Raw genomic sequence first — 22,886 nt, 5'->3', positions numbered from 1 at the left:
GTCCTCAATATTTCGTACCCCCCTCCCCCCTCACGCGCCCCGTATCCACATGAGATAATTGATATATATTTTTCATATATTAATACATATAACCCTTGTACACATCTATAGAAGAATACACAAATTAGGGTGCGAGTTTGAGGGCGCAGAAGGCGCGAGATTTTGGTGTTTGGGGGGTCCGGGGGTCTCCCTCGGGAAATAATGTACGATTTAGAATGGCTGAGATAAGTTTTACGATGCATTTTGTTGAATTACGAGCGCCGAAGGCGTGAGATTTTAGTTTATAAGGGGTCTGGGGGTCACTCCGGGAACAAATGTACGATTTAAAATTGCTGAGATGAGTTTTACAATTGATTTTGATGATTTTAGAGCGTTCTTAACACGGTAATTTGTGTAACTCAAAATAATAATGAATTGATTGTCTTGGTAAAACTGTCTTGGTAATACATATAAATAAATGAATCTTTTAATAGACATTTTTTGAAACAGTATAATCCCTTGATGGACATTTTTAGTCTAGTTTGTGTATTAAATTTCTCATTATTTTAGGTTTGAACATTATATTTTTTATGTGATACTATATCAAAATAATCGAAAAACGGTACAGTACTCTTCACTTTGATTGACTGTATGACTTTGAAGTTAGGTGTCGCTATACCTCACTAGTAATATAATCTTCAAATGAAGTCTCTGTAGGTCTGTGATCATCCTCTATACCCCAGGGGGTACTATCACTAACATCATATCCACCCCTGGATTTTCTCATAATGAAACTGTAGGTAGCAGAAAACACAGGTAAATGGATCTTTGGTATACAACAAAATGATCGAATAACGGTACACTGTTGTTGACTGTGTGACTATGAAGTTATAAGCGTCACCGCTTCCTAGGTCACTAATCTCCAAAGGAAGTCTGTAGGTCTATGATCGGTTAGTGGTGGGTTTTATTTTCATTATTATTGAACTGCCTTCAGTTTGTTATGACATGTTCCAGGGGTGAATGTAACGATAGTGATAGTTGTTCATTGTTGAATTATATTAATATTTTTACAATTATTATTATAGGGTGTATCTGACACCAATAAAACATTAGAGCAGCTCGGGTCTAGTACATATGTGACATTAATGCTTAATATGGTTTGTTTAGAAAACAAGATTTATTTGTACAGACTTGACATAAACATCAATGAACCATTTAATTCTTTGTGATTTACTTTTCCATAGTTTATAATTTACATTTTACAAGTTTGTTGAATAGTGTACCCTGATTTGCATGTCGCGTGTCACTTAATCTATTAAAGTATCGACCGACTCAATTTTCCGTGCTATCTAGACTGTGAAAGGGAAGTAACTCCGATTGATGCTAAGAAGGCTACATTATTTATAAGTACATGTGTAAGCTCTCTTAGGAAAGTTTGACGGATAGTTCGGTACACAATAGCTGGCAAAGATCTTCTGACAATTCATTTTTGAATAAAAATAATTGAAATGTTCGTGATAATGCTTTCACAGTCAATGTTAAAAAAATTAACTTTTATTTGCTGTTTATCAACCGTTTGTCTGATGCTGACCAGTTTTCCTTCTAATATACAAAGTATGGATATATACTTGGACAAGTTGGTAAAGATATGTATGCTCAGAAACAAGCGTAATATTTCGTTTAAAACCACACTTTAAATATCGTACAATGTATCACAGTCCACTAAAAGAAGGGAGTAGTCAGGGTTGAACCAATGTGAATGGAAGGAAACAATCGCTGGTAGGTGTATCCAAGTCTCCCACCATAATTAGGGACCTCAGATCCATCCACAAACGCAGAAAACAGACAAACGTAGATGTAAGTGTAGGATTAGTACACTGTAACACTCTACATTCGCATCTAGACATACATGTACATACGAGAAGGCCAATCAGGGTTTAGGGGAGCGCTGATTACACCTTGGTACATTAAGCACCTGTGCTTGAAAGAAGAAAGAAGCATACCACCAGGAACTTACTTCATTATATATAGCAGCTAAAATCGATCTTTCTAAATATCAATATTGTTCATTCATATATCTTCACGTTTAACTATTTACCAGAACATCTTAAAGTAAGTTTAGAACATTCATAAATTAACTTGGATTTATATTATCACTTACAAAGTAGAGTTGGGATTTTTTTTCGTTTTATATTTTTTCTCTGTGAAGAAAATCCCGTTAACTCTGATTTTTTTCTATTATATTTTATTATACCTGTATACCCTTGTGATACTAGTGTTCACTACTACTAACTCCTGTAATTATAGTCACCGATCGCGACGATAGCAGCGACGGTGGATTAAACAGATCGATGATATTTTGGCTTGTTACAATAAGACATCTGATAATATTTTCTTGTACTGATATAATATTACATGTATGATGTATGGAAAGTTAACCCAAAACCTTGATATACGCGTTACATAAAATTTTTCAAGAGGAAATGGTATCAACGAGAATCGTGTACAAATAATTACACATCAATGTATATACACCAATACGCATTGCATCTACACTGTGATACATGTACATGTAACACCACACAAGTCATTTAGTGAAATATAAATCAGTGATAGTAAAGATGATAAAACGATTACATGTAAAAAGATACCAATATCCATCAACAACAGGTTTGACGAATAACCATCTAAAGGACGCCATCTATAGTAATTATTGATAATTTTTGGAACGCAAATGTACTTTACCATGCATAACAGGTAGTCTGTGTTATATGTCATATGATATGTATATAGAGGCTGTCAGCCGTCCATATTATTTTAATTAAATTAAATATACAGTCGGTACCATATCGAAGTTCCTGCCGATTCCTCGCCGAACCCGGAGCTATCCCTCTAGATCTCCTTCCGTGCTAATTATGAATAGTATTAATCCCTTTTCTGGTGATTCCTTGGTGTTTCAAGATCGAAGTTACTTACTTCCAGGGTTAAAATGTAATCTCTATAAAGTTTGATCATTACAATTCCATTTTTTTGAAAATTTAATTTACATTTGTTACGAATTGTCACATGGTTATCATATATTGGGCATATACATATATAAAAAAATCCACAACTCTTGAAATTTACAATACCAAATGTTGTATAAGACCGTTGTATATATTTAATCACTACATGTCGATCTTTCAATAAACTACATTGGATTTACAGCCATAAAATGTCATAATAACGCTAACGTATGATATGCGATGATATTTTGTCACATCAATGGGGAATTATAATACACCCTGTACACATCCGTTGGTGATATTTTGGCGATCGGTGTATAACTTTCAATTTGTTCTTTATGACTTTTTTGAATAGATATATAAAGAATTCTTAATACAATGTAAAGCACTATAATTTGCCATGCAGGTAAAAAGATTATTTCCCACAGAGTTTGTATATAATAAACATTTTCTAATTCAGTTAAAAATTGAGCAAGTCTATATTAACTACGCGCCTGATGAATTTCACGCAATGATATGCCTGTCTCCAAATGGCTTGGATTTGAATAAACGTCAAAATCCACGTCCCATAAAGACCATTGTTATCATTAAATAATATTCAAGTGCACATCAGTGTAATGATCTCCGTTCTGAATATAGAGTTATCTCCCTTTGGTTAGAACCGTGATATTAGTTGATTGCCCTGAACAGATAAAACGTCAATTGCAAAACTGTATTTTTCCGTCGTGTGTCCGTAAACAATTTACATTTTCGACTTCTTCTCAAAAACCGCTGAAGCAATTTCAATGACATTTTGCACAAACCTTCTTAGACATAACTGGCCAATCAAAATTGTGAATTATATGACCCCCACCCCCAGGGGGCTGTGGGAGGGGCCAAAGGGGTAAAATTTCAAAAATCTTTTTCAAATACTGTTCATATATAGAAAGATCTCAAGGCCCTCTACAAAAAAAATATATGACCCTGGGGTCTCAGGTTTCGCTATGAGATGAACATCGAATCCTATTAACAAATTTTCAATGACTGACCCATAGGGGCCTTAAGGCGGGGCCAAAAGGGGTCAAATGGGATAAAACTTCAAAAATCTTCTTCCGAAATTCTGGAACTGGTAGAATCAAATACTTTTCATAGATGAAAAGGTCTTAAGGTCCTTTACAAATATTGTGAATTTCATGGCCTTGGGATCTCAAGTCTTCCCCTGGGGAGGGGGTCAAATTTACTATAGATTATATAGGAAAAACAAATTTAGGAACATTATTTGCTTTGTTTTCATAGAAAATTAGTCAAACTAGGTTAGAATTATTAGCCTGAGAAAGCATTTTAACACCATTTCCATATTGGTCCTGGCTAACCCCCAGGGACCAAAGGGGCGGGACTAAAATGGGTCAAAATGGCTAAAATATCAAAACTCTTCTGAATTCACAGGTTTGATGGAACCAAATAATCTTTATAGATTAAAAAGTGAAATTTATAAAATCACTGATACTGATTGACTTCTAGTTTAGTTTTGGCAAAGCAAATTGGAATTTTAAAGCCTAAGGTTTTGTAACATATCAAAATGAAAATCAAAAAATTAAAAATTCTAATACGAAGGTTCAAATGCAAAAATTATTTTAATTTGTAAATACTTTTTACAGATTTGAACCAGCTTCGCAATGCTCTTTCTGTATCAGCACTCAGGTGACCGTCAGTGCCTCTTGGGATCTTGTTATGTATGTATTCATTGATCTAAATATAAATAGGAATATATGATGAAAATGATTTAAGGTTAATTGTCAATGGATTTAAATATGACTGAGAGGACCTTATAAAGGAGTGCGATGCCATTTTTAATATCTTATTTATTGCTTATGTGAATAATCAATAACTGTTCCCTGGATTTCCTGTGTCATACACAAAAGCAAACTACTGTTTGTTGTAAGGAAATACACATGCATATTATGTAATTGTCGACCTATTTCTGGAAATGTGAAGACAGTATTGGTAATGTGTGTTATGTTTATTTTCTAGGGAAAAACCGGGAACACATTTTACATCATTTACAAAAACTTATATGAACCCTGTAAATTTCATTGAATGTTAAAGGAATATCTACAAGAGGCGATTCTTAGGCCTCGAACAATCATCTTACATTTCTTATGTAATCATAATGGCGAAAAAAGTTGTTAAAAATACCTACTAATAAATATGACGCATAAGTAAAGATCCAGAATATAAAATTCAAACATTTGTAGTTATTGTTACTAATATTATACAGATCCATTTTGAGGCATCAATAGCAAACAAAAAGGTTTCATAATTGGGTGAAAATGTTTAGGAATAGAATAAGAATTCTCATCAAAGTATATTTCTGCAACCAGTGAATAAAATTACACGGTATATCGTGTATTGTACTGAAACGAAATGATTTAAAACAACACATAATTGTTTACATAGTCTTGATTCTATTATTAGCGAAACCAATATACTGCCAACTGTTTATTCTATATATCCCGAATTATTGATTCGTTGAATCTTTAAAACCTTTTAAGCAGTCTTCATTTTATAAAAGTTATGATTTGTGTGTTGTTTTTTTGTTAGTTTTTTTGTTTTGTTTATTTTTCAAAATACACAAAACTAAATCTTGCAATATCTGAGCATAACATTGCATTCCGAAATGGTATCGTTCGTTAGCATTTTTAGGTTAGCCTATACCTTGCTGCTATAAATGTTACATGGAAAGGTTAATGGTGAAAAAGGATACCTTTTGTCTTGTTTAGTACCATTCCGTATACAGGGTTGTGTAGAAAAGGTCGCTCCTTTTCCTTTTTTGACATATCATCTTATAGAAATAAAACGCCTTGAAGTCGGTACAGGAGTATTCATTTTGATTTTATTACATTTTAGATCTTAATGAATGCAAAACGGTGAATGAATAATTTAATTTACGGATGTGTAAACAGAAAAAAGTTACTAGAGGGGAATTAGTCTTATGCAATATATAATCTGACAGCAGTCATCAATATAGTGTAAACAAGAGCACTTAAATTCACAAGCATGTAGCTTTTGTATTTGTAATCCTCAAAGGTTTCAGAGAGAACGAGATTGATTGATCATAATAGTAATAGCAATATCTATACATATGACTAAAGTGGGACATTAAGTAATGTGTATTTGTACTCCACCAGTCTGCAAAGGTTCACATCTTCATGGCACAACGGGTAAATGAACATGAATATGTACTACACATCCTCGTTCCCTGGGCTTCGGCATTGTCAGATGGAATTAACGTGGTAACGAGGTGATCTTTTGTATTTTTCTATGAATGTTAACGGTGAAGAAGCGATGAGTGAAACAAAAGGTCACAGAGAGGTCAAACAAAGGAATCGTGAGCATCTTATAAATTTGTCTTTATGTAGCTTTGAGGAAAAGTCAACCCCATTGAAGACAATTATAAGACAAAATGAATTTTAACGCGAATGATGCGGCAACCTTGGATACCAAACACATACCATAATGGTTCACTAAATGTGACCTCTGTTGCAAAAAAATGCATGATGTCACTTCGTCCATTTTTCAGTAAAGGATGTGCATGATGTCCATGGAATGGTTGTAAAAGCTGAAAGAAGCTTGTATAAGTTGTCCTTTCCGAAATCGGTTGAATTCCTTCATTTTTTACACACCATTTTAACAAATTCTGAAAATATAGCCAAAACGAATTTAATTTATTACAAAAAAAGTAGGGAAAACTTCTGTTAAACTGATAATAAAAACTGGAATATATAAACGTATTTAACAGAAACATTCTTGTAACAAGAATCGACCAAATTTGTAATAGATAGAAACGAGGAAATGGATGAATATCTTTACTACCATCATTGATTTGGGTGGACAGTGATGAAAGAACGCGCATTTAGCAAACGTCATGACGATTATGTCGCTTTCTCGGCTTTGTTAATATCTTATTACAATAAAAGTTGAAAGAAACAAATTTGATGGTATTATGTATCTATTTCCCTTTGTTATCTCAAAATCAGAATTTTCCTGATGGCTAACAACGCTTATGTCGATATTATAATACATTCCGAGATTCTAGACTTCGAGTTAAGTGAGTTCGACTTACCTTCATAGTTTACTTGTCCATCTCCATCAATGTCCGCTTCTTTGATCATTTCGTCCACCTCCTCCTCCGAAAGGCGTTCCCCGAGGTTGGTCATTACATATCTTAACTCCGTTGCACTAATGAATCCATTCCCGTCTTTATCAAACACTTTAAATGCGTCCCTCATTTCCGTTTCTGGGTCAATGTTTTTCATAAACCTAATCATCATTTCCACAAACTCGTCAAAGTCTACCGTTCCACTGCCTGCGTTGGAATAAAACAAGAAATGGCGACAAAATCATATACGCATTTAAGACATTGACAACATGCGGATAAAATAATATAAAAGTACGATGATAACAGACATGATGTGACCAAATGTGGTCTAAACATAGATCACTATAAATATCAGCGGTGTTATTCTTACCAGAAAACACATTGGCTAAAAATAAACAAAAATAATTGATTTCCTTTGTTTTGCTTACCGTCCAAAAATATGTCAATGACGGTCAAGTTTGTAGATTGCATACTATTATATAAGTACCACCAACGGAGTACCATTTCAACAGAAAAATTCAAATTAAACCTTTGGATCAACAACACATAGTGCATATGATACATTGTGTGTTATGTAATTATGACATACAGAATGTACTAGTATCAAGGAAACACAATATGACACATGATGGTTATTTATTGACATAATGAACGTATTTCCTAACCGCATCATACTTGTACCCATTAAAAAAACGTTCTTAGATATAGTTAAATGATATACCAAATATGCCAACGTCGTTATCTCAAATGTTAAGCATAACACACGGAAATATTCAAACTTTGCAAGAAAAATTGGTTATAAATCGTTTGAATTTGAGGCAGTCTTGAACTAATTCGATAGTATTACCGTCATTGTCGGCATCGTGGATGATCTTTAAGAGGTCCTCGTCGGTGGGCGCTTGTCCTAGTGACCTCATTACAGTCCCTAGCTCTGTGCTGTTTATATGACCGTCGCCATTTTTGTCAAACATTGAAAACGCTTCTCGCCATTCTGCAAAAGAAAAAGAAAGATTAATAATGTTTTGATTCAATGTTTTAGTGTTCGTGTTGTCTTGTTGACAACCACCAGAACCTAAGCTACTGATAAGATTTTCTCAGCAGAATTCTAATGCTAAATTATCTTCCCCTAGCTTGAAATTTAGTCTAGAATCAGATATGTCACAGAGATAAAAATAGAATAAGCCAAATTATAGTGATTTTTTAAAGATTCCAGTGACTGGTGGCCAGTCTATGTGTCTTGAAACAAAGACAATAATGAAGATCGGTTGAAAAGTGATGGTGATTAAAGACACTCATTTTAAGTGTATTGTTTATTTTGATAAGAGTAATTATTTACCTTTCAAAGTTTCATCTGTTACTTTGTCTGCCTGAAACGAAAATAGGATATTACAATTCTTGACACACACTGTCCGTATATCAGGATGAGTATACGTGTATTTCAGTTCAACATTATTTAGAGTCATTTTGCTATCATTATATGCATTTGCATTTGAGTCAAAATCACCTTTTACGATCGAATGCCATTCTCTGTCGCTCGTTTTCGTTAGTCTACTTTAAATTTACTTATTATGTACACTGTATTTGACCAGTAGTAAAGTCATAGAACAATAAGCATTGTTAAAAATTACGATTCTATATAAGGATACAAAATTCTTTATGAACAACCAAGCATTTCTAACACCTTTAGCTAGCCAGCAACGTTCACCTGGAAGGATTCTAGGGACAGATGCAATGAAATGCATTTAATTTATTTATATCCGTCCTTGTAAGGTTACAGATACATGCTGGATTTCTTGTATGTTTGCGGTCAAAATCTTAACAAACATCAGAATCAATTTTGAGAGCAAGGCGGAGAAATCATCAAAGACGATTCTCTCCATGTTTATAAGTGCTCGGTCTGTCCTACTACCAAAGAATGGCAACTTATGATCTATATATAAAAAATATAAGCGTTTTCTTTTACGACCTGCTTTGTAAAACGCCCACACAGAAAACAGAATAGAACATAATTACGATGTCCAATGGATGTCTTATTATTCAGGCTATGGTTATCGTCTTTTATGTCGTATTTCTACCACATAAACCAAACCTTATATATAGATACAGAAGTCTTAATAGTAAGACGACCAGACTGCCACCAGATGTACCACACGTAAATGCCAATACGTTTACGCATTAAAAGTGCATTTTCCTCTGTAATAGACTGCAGGCTGTAGCTAAAGAACAAACAGCATATTCATTGGCAGAAACTGTTTTGCTCGTATGCCTTCGTTCATACAGCATATTTTATAACTTTCACGGGGCCTTCATTGGTTTCAGTTTAGACAAAATGGAAAACTTGTAAGTTGTTCGAAGATGCTTTTTGGGCAATGAATTTTATCAAAGGTATATTCTTGTATGGTAACTTGATTGCTTTCACTATTTGCAGCATGTAAGAATAAAGAAGCATGTGTGATTGATTGAGCATAACGTCCCATTAACAGCCAGGTAATTCAAGGCGTTCCCTGCATGCAATTTGTTACGAGTGTGAATGTTTACGTTTTGGGTGGCTGCCGTATCACATAAGTATACCTCAGAGTCACCGGACGTCACACATCACCTGGTCACATACATGTTATGCAAACAAGGAACGAAAACAACACTCTGAAAATGCATGTAGCTATTAGAAAGTTTCGAATACATTACACCCCTTCATAGAGAGCATGACATATGTGTTGCTGAATCAGTTACATGGGAGGTTTTCAAGTTTGCATTTTTTCGGATGGATTTATTCACTGAATCCAAACGTAACGATCTGGCCAGAAAATATCAGTTCTTACCTTTAACTATGAAATTGTGCGTTAGTGATTATTTTGCTATTGGGTTTATCGTTTGATTTGTAAAATTGTGTATAGTAAACATTGCTATACAAACTTGTGGATGTACACGTAATACAAAGTGTGTTACTAAGCTAAACGTGTGTGTTTGTGCTATCGGCGTAAAGAATTGGTATCCACGTGTATATTGACAATGCATTCATTAGCTACACATGTACTTATTTACCGCAGTGCTTTTCAATCCCCAACCCCACACACACTTCCCCTCAGCTCTAACACTACGATCTAAACCAAGCCTCGGTACACTGTAGGGACTTAATTACACGGCGGAGCAGCTGTCCTGCCCAACGAAGGAACAGCACATCATAGCGATATGAAAGAGTCCATACGAAAATTGTCCAACTAAGATGGATTTATCAACCTGTCATTGGAAAGCCTGTTCACGGTTATGCATGTGCAAAATGTATAGTAATTACATGGTATGCACGGGACAAAGCTGTGGATCTAGCAGACAATTACTCTAGAGCTTCATAAAGACTACACACCCACTATACATACTACACCTACTTGTTGTAATGCACGTGGTTGTGCATGGCATTTACCAGTGGCTGCTGGATTATATGTTATATTTCCGGACATAAAATATAATGGTTATATTAAATATGACGATTACGATTAAAAACTTAATTAACATATGACCACAACAAGAGCTTATATCGTTATAGATATGATGATTCAATATGGACAGTGAATAAGTTAGACAGAGTTCGAATAAAGGGATTTGCAAGTTAGATTACATAATAATTTACACACGATTGATTATTTAAGTATTGAGCATCTTTTAGTTGGCATTCATAGCCGATATAAATGCTAGTTTGACAGAGGCAATTTCAACATGAATTTAAGTCACTACAATTTTATGATGAAATCCCAAGATAGTTTGCATCTTTATAAAATACTAACTATCGTCAGATACGAAACAGCCATTTGGACAGCCATTTTTCGTGATCACTAGTACAATTGTGACGTCATAAGGGTTATTTCATATTAAGGGTATGGTAATCCATTGGCCTGTATATGTTTTATCTGGTTTGAAATGGGTTTGAATTTATATAAGGAATCATGATATATACCTGTATATAAGTCGCAGTCGTTGATGCCAACATTTCGACAAATACAAATGATGCTATTGCCATGTGTTAAGTTCATACTTTCCAGACAAAAAACATCTGACTGAGTGCCACAGAGAATTGTTACAGACTTAATGTTGAGCGAAAAGAAATCAATCACTTTGTTTCAAACAAGTCATTTCAGCTGGCGCTAGTATTCCAGGGAAATATATTCTATAGGTGTAAGTGTATAGATACGATTCTAAGGCTCCTGACCAAGTGATTCGGTTGCGTGATTAAACCTATTCTGCTTGTTAATGTAACATTGACAGGTGAACGAAGCAGGATGGAAAGAATGTACGACTCCGTACTGTATATTTGCTTTTATTCGCGGCCAACGAACCTAAAAATAGACGGATAATAGAGAAAGAATGATAAAACAATTTTCCTCCTCTAGAAATTCAACAGCTTTACAATATTTTTGAGGCAAGTCGTTAATGAAGCGTTACTGTGTGCTATGTACTGGTACCATTTCCTTATCTATCAATACCAACATGTTGCTTACAGATGCTACAGCGTTAACGAGTGGTATTTTCTCTCTATCGACAAAAGGAGAAAAAATCGTATTTCCTCAGCTACAAAAGTTACTAACTTTACACCAGTAGCGTCGTTGAAAAGTTTCAGCTCACTATTAAGATGGAAATATTAAAAATAATGTCCATGTCACTTTATGCCCTATATGGAAGAGAGAACTGATTGCACAAGAACCAAAAGCAAAAATTAATTATTATATATATATATATATATATATCTGTGATAATTAGACACATATATACATAATTAAACATCACTTATTGTTAAAATGAATGGTATCATTTATGCTCTGTCGGCGGTGGAGCATCTTTAAGAATACAAACACATGTTTTTTGTATTCGGTCATTAGCAAGTGTGGTCATTTGTTCAAACAATTTACTTGAATAAAGAATTATGTTACGTAGACATGACCATATTCGTAATAATTTGTTAAAACATGTTTTTAAGTCAGTAAACACTTATTGGGGCCGCGGTGGCCGAGTGGTTAAGATGTCCCGACATATTTCCAAAAGCCCTCCACCTCTGGGATGCGGGTTCGAATCCCATGTAGGGCATTTGCCAGGTACTGACCGCTGATCGATGGTTTTTCTCCGGGTACTCCGGCTTTCATTGACCAACAAATCTGCCACATCCTTATATGACCCTGGCTATTAACAGGACGTTTAAGTAATAAAAAACCCATTGTATTTACCACTTATAATATCGCACAGTTAACGCCAAAACAGGTCATAACGGCATAATCAAAACTTTAACCATATAACTAGCCTCCTTTTATATAATTTTAAGCATGCTTTGTTGAAAATAGTCTGATCTAAATATGATATTCTAGTTTACATTATTCCAGAACCACATCGTCTGTCGTTAATATCATATTTCTGGTCAAAATCAGACTGAAGTTAAAGAGATATAATATCGAGAGCCACTGAGTAAGTATTACGCGATGTCACAGGTAAATATTATGTTTTGTTTGAATCATATTAACAATAATTGACATTTGTCAAATATTTGTTGATAATATAAGAAACCTATGGAATATTAATGATGTTATTTCAGAAATAGATTAAAAGTAAGAGGAACAACAGGTTTCAATAACGTGATCAGGATTGCTGGTAAGACTTAACAGGTATATTAGATTTTTCAACGACTGCTATTAAGATATCGTTAACGAAACGACCATATATAATGCTTTTATCCCTAATTTAGGAAAGAGATAACCAAATTATAGTAAAGATGAAAACTAAAAATCACTTTGGAATACAAAGCATGCTATTGTCACGCCAAACGTAGTGAATATTAATCTGTTAGGTCGACTGAAACAGGAAGAAATATATTACAGAGAACAGTATCGTATCTGAATGGTACCGAACATGCTGAATGCACCATCAATACCCAAATCTTCAATACAATTATGTGATATTATGTTACATTTGGTATTGCTGTAATTGTCAGCACTTTCAACACCAATCTGTGCACAATCCACTATTCCGATTTTTTTTGTGCTTACTACACACAGAGTTATTCTCTCCATGGACGCTGAGCTCTAAATTAGTAATAATGAACAATACCTCATTATCTACAAAGCTTCTGTACTAACCAAATCACTCAGGAATTAGCGTTCAGCCAGCTGAAGACAATATATTCACTGCTAATTACCAACCAATATGTTTCCGTTATGTATACAAGACCTTCATTAGTTCTATTGCATTGGCATATTTGTATGAACTGCAAAACATTGTACATATTTTCATTTTTTTTTTTTTTTTTTTAAATTTATATATATATTTATACTTTTCTAATGATAAAATAAATTATCTTATGACATAATTATATAAATGATATGAAATATAGAATATCAGAAGATATACCAAACCTTTATTGTCGTCGATAACTGGGATCCCATTTTCATCAAATCAAAATATCTATATCGGCACTTGACCGAAACAAAAACGGATTTCAGTTTTGTAGATGTGTTCGCTCTTCATGAGTTTTGGAAACTAACTACTCCTCTCGGTGGCTACATCAGAAAAAAAGTTTTTACTTTATGTTTCCATATTTGGTTACCCATTTAAGGATTTTTTATATAAAATAATGAAAAGAAAATAGTTCTGTAAAATATCTTCATAAAATACACATGATTACGAATTTATACTGCAAACGTGGATACATGTCCTCTGAAGTTATCCTTAGATAGATATATGCCATGTGATCAATAGAGCGGTGTACTCCAATTCCTTTTTCAAACGAATCATAGATTGGGAACAAGCTTATTAACTTGTTAAATGTTGTGATTTTCACATAATTTCCTCCAAGGCATATGTCGGAGCACCTTAGTAAGACCAACTTTCCATATAATCCTTAATTTGTGCAATATGTAAACAGAAACACTTCAGTTTTTGTATGCTCCTCGGGAAAACAACATCGTCTAAGCTTTCCTCCCTCATTGTTCCAAGGAAAAACAAAAGTTTTAGTTTCTTATGAATCTATTAACTTTCCCCAAGTCAAATGATCCTGTTACGTTTTTGTGTACAGATATACACCCTAGCTGTCTATTCAATAAAAGAGCTTTGAGAAGCGGTGCCGGAAAAATGTTCGGGCCGTTCTTAATCAGAATATCAAAGCTGAGTCTCCACAACTCCACAAGTTAGGTAATCGAATAATAAAACGTGAACTTTCTTATAGGTCACACACGCAACACTGTGTGGATTGACCATCTGTATCGTATTGAAGAGATCTGTAGCGAATTCACATAGATAGACTGAAGAATTATGAACGAAGAGATCGTGGTATGGTATGAAAGTCCAATGCCTTTGCCATTAATATGCGAGCTCGTTCTGTTGGGTCTATTTAACTTTGAACCTAAATACATAAAGCTGCAGTGAAGCAAATAATTTGGCCTTGTGTCTACTGTTTGCTATATAAGGAGTTACGTCACTCAATAATTTAGCCATGCGGGCATACCCCGACTATCACCAATCTCCATCAAATGGTCATTAGGGATATTTATTTGAGAGGAGCGTGCACATCCATCACTGTTGAATGTTGAATTTTGTATAGCCTGGTCAAATAAATTCCTTAGAACAAATCCCATCCTTAATGAATAGCTAAATCATTCACAGTCAGTAATGCAAAGCCTATTCTCAAACCATGACTGAGCATGATAATGTATGTTTATGTTGGTAAGTGTGATGCATTGGTACCGTGAGACAGATTCTGTATTCAAATGGTCGGTAAATCAATATGTTATAATAAACTAAAAGGCAGAAAAAGATGTTGTTCACTTGTTTTGAACGTCAGTATTCTATTATATATGCGTATGACTGACCGACAAAATGTTGTATAACAAGTCATGAAATTAACACAAAACCCGATCCACCTACAAGGAAAGTTTACTCTGTAGTAGTGATATTATGGTGGGTGCTCGATTTCAGAGTCAACTGTTACACGTATTTTAATGAGTCGAGCACCAAGATATCGCTGTTTCCAAAAGCATTTCTACACATGTCACACGTGTGAAATAAGACATTTTGTTCATCAAAAAATAAAAATCGGTCAAATATGGGCAAGAAAAACCCTGATCCTCTGAACTAGCTAAAACAGTGTTTCTTTTGGCTGCATTATTTCTCCTTGCACTGTTGATAAGTGTAATGTGTCTCATCTTTACATATGACTATCTTGCCCGGTTAATTTAACAATAAAAGTATTAAAAGGTGTATGATTCATACCATATGAAGAAGTTAACTGAGTAATAGACAAAACGTTAAAAAGACCAGAACGAAAGTTTGTTTTAATGGGAAACGACATTCAGTACACAGGCAATATTTTCTCGCGTGAATTTCACGTGCAATTCACGCGAAGAAATTAAAAATTAGTTATCAGAGATTATTGATAATTACCTGTTTGAAATTGTAAATAATGCGAAAACTGATGCTTCATGCTATGTGAATAGAGGATATTAGTGTGATAAATGCGCAAAAATCGAATTTAAGAAAAAAGTTTAAGCATAATTTTAAACGTAATTCAAATGAAAGGTAAGACATTCGCATGATAGAATGAGATGATATGAATATAACTATGCAAAAAACTTAAGATATTAATTAGCCGGACAGGGAGCTTCAGAGATAAGATGGAAATGTTTACCAATGCTAATCAAGAACAATACAAGACCAAAATGCAATGTTATTTTTTTCAATTCACAAACATATACAGTATGCTAAACACTGATTAAAAATGTAAACTTGCAGCATATGATAAGGAACACAAAATGATTCAATTACACAACCAAACATATGTGTATCAAATCGGATGTATGGATATCACATATTATAAACGTGATGTTATAAAGCGATCGGTAGTCTATCAACAAGCATGATGTTCAAATTACAAAAACTTTTTGACATAATTTATAAACATATTGAGAGTACTATTTAAAATAGTGAAAAATAGATATGTCATCTTACTAAGAAAGTTCACTTTATCACATATACAATTTGTATTTTGATTTACATTGTTAGGTTAAGTACTGATGCTCCCAAGGTCAGTAGTACTGATGCTCCCTATATACACGCCATCATATATCGGTCTTACTTTCTACACATTATTAGTCATTGTTCAACCTTAGGCCTACGTTAATGTAGTTAACAGGCGTCTAGTTGATTAACAGGTTTACAGGTCAACCATCTGGGCAAATAGTCAGATTTTCTCAAAGATGCTCCAACACAGAGCATAAACGATACTTATCATTTGAACAATAATCGGTGTTTGATAATATAAATGAATGTCTGATTAAAAAATTATATGAAATAACCTGTTTTTGCTTTTGCTGGATGCTCGATCAGTTTAGGCCATAGTGTCATAGACTTTTTTTGGCAAGCAATTCGTTATTTTATGATACTTTTTATCTTGATGTTACATGAGAAGCTTAAACGTTTCAATTGTGATAATGGTGTAAAGTAAGTAAAGTTTGTAACTGAAGTAAAATATTATTTTGTCTGCTCTTATTTTTAAAAGAGAAAAATACCATTCTTCAGTGGTGTAACATTTTTAAACACCTGTTCCCCACCTTCGACCCTTTCCACACACTATTATCATCCTGTTAGCTGTTGTTCCCCACCTTCGACCCTCTCCACACACTATTATCATCCTGTTAGCTGTTATTCCCCACCTTCGACCCTTTCCACACACTATTATCATCCTGTTAGCTGTTGTTCCCCACCTTCGACCCTTTCCACACACTATTATCATCCTGTTAGCTGTTATTCCCCACCTTCGACCCTTTCCACACACGTATTATCATCCTGTTAGCTGTTGTTCCCCACCTTCGACCCTTTCCACACACTATTATCATCCTGTTAGCTGTTGTTCCCCACCTTCGACCCTTTCCACACACTATTATCATCCTGTTAGCTGTTGTTCCCCACCTTCGACCCTTTCCACACACTATTATCATCCTGTTAGCTGTTCTTCCCCACCTTCGACCCTTTCCACACACGTATTCTCATCCTGTTAGCTGTTGTTCCCACCTTCGAACTCCCTTTCCACACACTATTATCATCCTGTTAGCTGTTGTTCCCCACCTTCGACCCTTTCCACACACTATTATCATCCTGTTAGCTGTTGTTCCCCACCTTCGACCCTTTCCACACACTATTATCATCCTGTTAGCTGTTCTTCCCCACCTTCGACCCTTTCCACACACTATTATCATCCTGTTAGCTGTTCTTCCCCACCTTCGACCCTTTCCACACACGTATTCTCATCCTGTTAGCTGTTGTTCCCCACCTTCGACCCTTTCCACACACTATTATCATCCTGTTAGCTGTTGTTCCCCACCTTCGACCCTTTCCACACACTATTATCATCCTGTTAGCTGTTGTTCCCCACCTTCGACCCTTTCCACACACTATTATCATCCTGTTAGCTGTTCTTCCCCACCTTCGACCCTTTCCACACACTATTATCATCCTGTTAGCTGTTGTTCCCCACCTTCGACCCTTTCCACACACTATTATCATCCTGTTAGCTGTTGTTCCCCACCTTCGACCCTTTCCACACACTATTATCATCCTGTTAGCTGTTGTTCCCCACCTTCGACCCTTTCCACACACGTATTCTCATCCTGTTAGCTGTTGTTCCCCACCTTCGACCCTTTCCACACACTATTATCATCCTGTTAGCTGTTGTTCCCCACCTTCGACCCTCTCCACACACTATTATCATCCTGTTAGCTGTTGTTCCCCACCTTCGACCCTTTCCACACACTATTATCATCCTGTTAGCTGTTGTTCCCCACCTTCGACCCTTTCCACACACTATTATCATCCTGTTAGCTGTTGTTCCCCACCTTCGACCCTCTCCACACACTATTATCATCCTGTTAGCTGTTGTTCCCCACCTTCGACCCTTTCCACACACTATTATCATCCTGTTAGCTGTTGTTCCCCACCTTCGACCCTTTCCACACACTATTATCATCCTGTTAGCTGTTGTTCCCCACCTTCGACCCTTTCCACACACTATTATCATCCTGTTAGCTGTTGTAACATTTTTAAACACCTATCTTCAAAGTATTGTTTCATCAAATCCAAACTAAAATGAAATTCATTTTTAGAGGAATGCATTACTAAACTTGTGAATTCTTTGATTAATTTTGCAAGTTTCCATGGACGCTTAGGTCCAGGCGTGTAAGCAAAGAAAGGTACCCAAATAAAACAAAATAGCTTCAAGAATCAGATTAACGTAATAGAAGTAAAGTAATGATTAAAGGTCTTGTGTATGCTTTTGAAAATCCGGATGTATTTATTCATATAAAAGAAAATAAATAAATAAGTATGCATAGTCATGTAATAATAGTGTGTGCATGATAATAAGTGTGTGGAGAGGGTCGAAGGTGGGGAACAACAGCTAACAGGATGAAAATAGTGTGTGGAAAGGGTCGAAGGTGGGGAACAACAGCTAACAGGATGATAATAGTGTGTGGAAAGGGTCGAAGGTGGGGAACAACAGCTAACAGGATGATAATAGTGTGTGGAAAGGGTCGAAGGTGGGGAACAACAGCTAACAGGATGATAATAGTGTGTGGAAAGGGTCGAAGGTGGGGAACAACAGCTAACAGGATGATAATAGTGTGTGGAGAGGGTCGAAGGTGGGGAACAACAGCTAACAGGATGATAATAGTGTGTGGAAAGGGTCGAAGGTGGGGAACAACAGCTAACAGGATGAGAATACGTGTGTGGAAAGGGTCGAAGGTGGGGAACAACAGCTAACAGGATGATAATAGTGTGTGGAAAGGGTCGAAGGTGGGGAACAACAGCTAACAGGATGATAATAGTGTGTGGAAAGGGTCGAAGGTGGGGAACAACAGCTAACAGGATGATAATAGTGTGTGGAAAGGGTCGAAGGTGGGGAACAACAGCTAACAGGATGATAATAGTGTGTGGAAAGGGTCGAAGGTGGGGAAGAACAGCTAACAGGATGATAATAGTGTGTGGAAAGGGTCGAAGGTGGGGAACAACAGCTAACAGGATGATAATAGTGTGTGGAAAGGGTCGAAGGTGGGGAACAACAGCTAACAGGATGAGAATACGTGTGTGGAAAGGGTCGAAGGTGGGGAACAACAGCTAACAGGATGAGAATACGTGTCAAGACATGTAAACGTGTAATCAGCATAACGGAAGCTGGGCTAGAAAGCAAATGGTTAGGCGAAGCAACTTAGTAAGCCAGAAACATGTATCTGAAATTTGAATACAGTATGTGATGATTCACCTTTATTTTAATCTTATTCCAAAAAGTGTCATTCTAAGATGAGGCGACACAATTAAAAGACTATATATTGTGCAAGGAAAATAACTATGAATATATCATTATGATTTAAGATTTTATTTTTGTCAATAATGGATACTACCCTATAATTAGGGAAAAGGGACTAGATCAGACAGATATGGTTAAACAAGAGTAGTACCTGGGTCAACACTAATGATAACCATAGGGACAAAACGCTGAAAATGGTTAAACAGTTAGGATAGCTGTACAAGTAAAACGCTGAAAATGGTAAAATAGTTAGGATAGCTCTACAAGTAAAACGCTGAAAATGGTTAAACAGTTGGAGTTGTACAAGTAAACACGCTGAAAATGGTAAAACAGTAAGGATAATTGTACAAGTAAAAACTCTGAAAATGGTTAAACAGTTAGGATTGCTGTACAAGTAAAACGTTGAACATTGTTAAACAGTTAAGATAGCTGTACAAGTAAAACGCTGAAAATGGTTAAACAGTTGGAGGTGTACAAGTAAAAACGCTGAAAATGGTTAAATAGTTAGGATAGCTGTACAAGTAAAACGCTGAAAATGGTTAAATAGTTAGGATAGCTGTACAAGTAAAACGCTGAAAATGGTTAAACAGTTACGACAGCTCTATAAGTAAATCGCTGAAAATGGTTCAACAGTTAGGATAAACGCTTAAAATTGCTAAATAATTATGGTAACCAAAGAGGTAAAACGACGAAAATGGTTCAACACTTACGACAGTTCTAAAAGTAAAACGCTGGAAATAGTTTAACAGTTAGGATAAACGCTTAAAATGACTAAATAATTATGGTAACCAAAGAGGTGAAACGCTGAAAATGGTTTAACAGTTAGGATAGCTGTACAAGTAAAACGCTAAAAATGGTAAAACAGTTGGAAGTGTACAAGTAAAAACGCTGAAAATGGTTCAACAGTTAGGATAATTGTACAAGTAAAACGCAGAAAATGGTTGAACAGTTAGGATAGTTGTACAAGTAAAACGCTGAAAATGGTTAAACAGTTGGAGTTGTACAAGTAAAAACGTTGAAAATGGTTAAACATTTTGGATTGCTGTACAAGTAAAACGTTGAACATTGTTAAACAGTTAAGATAGCTGTACAAGTAGGATAGCTGTACAAGTAAAACAGTTGGAGTTGTACAAGTATAAACGCTGAAAATGGTTCAACAGTTACCACAGCTCTAAAAGTAAAACGCTGAAAATGGTTCAACAGTTAGGATAAACGCTTAAAATTACAAAATAATTATGGTAACAAAGAGGTAAAACGCTGAAAATGGTTCAACAGTTACGACAGCTCTAAAGGTAAAACGCTGAAAATGGTTCAACAGTTAGGATAAACGCTTAAAATTACTAAATAATTGTGGTTACCAAAGAGGTAAAACGCTGAAAATGGTTCAAGATGGTACGTAAGACACTCTACACTCGGCACAAACATAGAAAAGGAATGACGGCCTTCAAACTTCTAAACCTTACATTTAATACATGTATACTAAAGGCAGGACGGGAAATAATGGAAGGGATAAACTCAGCCTCATAGAACATACCAGTCAATTACTACGGTTTGTAAGAATGCACGTACATGTACTCATTAAGACTCAGCAATAGCACAAAACTTGCACACTGTTCGTGCTAGCACGCATGCGCGTTGTGTTTGGAATTGCACCCCTACACATCGCCATGGTAATAGTGGGCGGCATTCCTCTGTTGATGGAGCTGTTGTACCTTGCATGTTAGTCACACGATCAAGGCCAGATTCTTCGTGTGATGTGATTGATAATCATAATAATATAAAAGTAGGTTATTAGCAAAGGAGCATCATTTTCTAAGGAAGCATGTGGGCAGATCTTGTTTTTCTGTAAGCATATTATGCATTAACATGAAAGTTGTGTTGTGAAGTTACAAGATTGAAGTTACTTTCATTTCACTGTGAATGCATGTGAAGTAGCCTGTTTTATATTTTACGGAAATATTTTGGGGCTTGTGTCATTAAGATTAAGCGTTAATATAGTATTTACAGTCTGGTTTAGTGAAGTTGAATACACAAAGTGTATTTGTTAGTAATATCTCAAATTGATATTATATGTTAACATGCTTATGCATTATAAAGTTTGCTGAAATGAAACTTCTTTTCGTCAATAAAAACTGTCTTTATAACATGTCTACAGAATATTAATACGTCACACTTGGATGACATAGACTCTATGACCTGTAAAAAGTCACACGTGTACATGCGAAGCAACGTGCCCTGATATGACGTAATAAAGCGTCATTTTTGGCATTAAGGTCGTGACGTCACTTCACCATAAACTGTGTATTAAAGTATATACATAGAAGTATAGAGGAAAACATGACTCTGGAGTATGACGTATTATAGTCTGGTCTGTGTAACAAGTATACAGCCCACATACATGCACGTGAGGTACCAACAGTGGTAGACTATATGTATGATAACATGGTAATTGACGATATACGCCAAACCGATATGAGGAGAAAACAGGGCAGGAGATACACGGGCGAACATCTCTGTCAAAGTTCGAATGAATAAAAGATGGCGGCCTAGTCTAAGGACGCGGATACCTGGATGACACCGGTCGCGTGACGGGCCGTTAAGAAGACTTACCATATCGAAGAGAGGATGGTGAGAGCACAGCTGGAATGTGACAAGAGGAAAGGTTAGCAGCAGCCGTCCCAGGCTACTACACACGGCCAGGAAATGTTTCTCTTCTCCCCACAACACTGGGTACTAGTCGCTCTGATACGTTCCCGATGACGGTGCATATGTAGCATACCGCACAACAGGTTTAACCTTCTCTCTATCACTTCCTCTTTAGAATTAAAACACGAGAATTTTCCTTTGTTCCCCGGATGTATCCTAATTCTTAACTTATTCCAACAATGATAGACCTAGGAGTTTGTCAACCGTAGATACGGCAGGCCTAGTCAATCTAGCGGGCCGGTCTGCCCATCATTGACGTATCACGTTACCACATGTGTAGCTCTCAGACAGACATATAGGTATGTACGTACACAACGAATGGCGTTTTTGTGAAGCCTATTATATAATAGTTATCGCGATTGTTTCCTTACATGATGTACGTGTGAAAAATATTTGTGAAAAATAACGTTGCATTGAAATGTATCAACAGCTGAAACAACTTTTTAACAAGAAAGAAAAATGAGTTCAGTCGACATTTTCAATTCTTTCAAATTCACCTTATTTGGATTTACCCCGGTGATTCCTCTTCGTCAAAAAGTACACTCATTTTCGATATTATTTAAGTAATGTCGTAAAAATGACATTTTCACAGGATGTGATATCTTTTAGTAGTTTATTTTTCAATAATTCCAAAAATACATAAAACTTGTTTTGCGTAACTAGAGTAAATATCAACATTATAACCAAAGTTGCATTCTTTAAATGCACACAAAAGTAACATTCCTATTGTATT

At 35.6% G+C, this 22,886-nt stretch overlaps 1 protein-coding gene across 1 annotated transcript; it reads right to left on the bottom strand.

Moving 5' to 3' along the window:
- Positions 1 to 5,836: 5,836 nt before the first annotated feature.
- LOC138317270 (uncharacterized) lies at positions 5,837 to 22,421 on the bottom strand. Its single transcript, XM_069258827.1, has 5 exons — positions 22,058 to 22,421; positions 8,459 to 8,489; positions 7,970 to 8,113; positions 7,087 to 7,329; positions 5,837 to 6,660 (listed from the first exon to the last, which is right to left on the bottom strand). Exons 1-5 carry the CDS (start codon positions 22,058 to 22,060, stop codon positions 6,632 to 6,634), a joined length of 450 nt encoding a protein of 149 aa, XP_069114928.1. The 5' UTR covers positions 22,061 to 22,421; the 3' UTR covers positions 5,837 to 6,631.
- Between the last annotated feature and the right edge of the window lie 465 nt (positions 22,422 to 22,886).

This window comes from Argopecten irradians, chromosome 3, assembly GCF_041381155.1.
Source record: "Argopecten irradians isolate NY chromosome 3, Ai_NY, whole genome shotgun sequence".
Classification (NCBI taxonomy): domain Eukaryota; kingdom Metazoa; phylum Mollusca; class Bivalvia; order Pectinida; family Pectinidae; genus Argopecten; species Argopecten irradians.
Note: the sequence above shows the minus strand (reverse complement) of the source record. Positions and strands in the feature narration are given on the sequence as shown.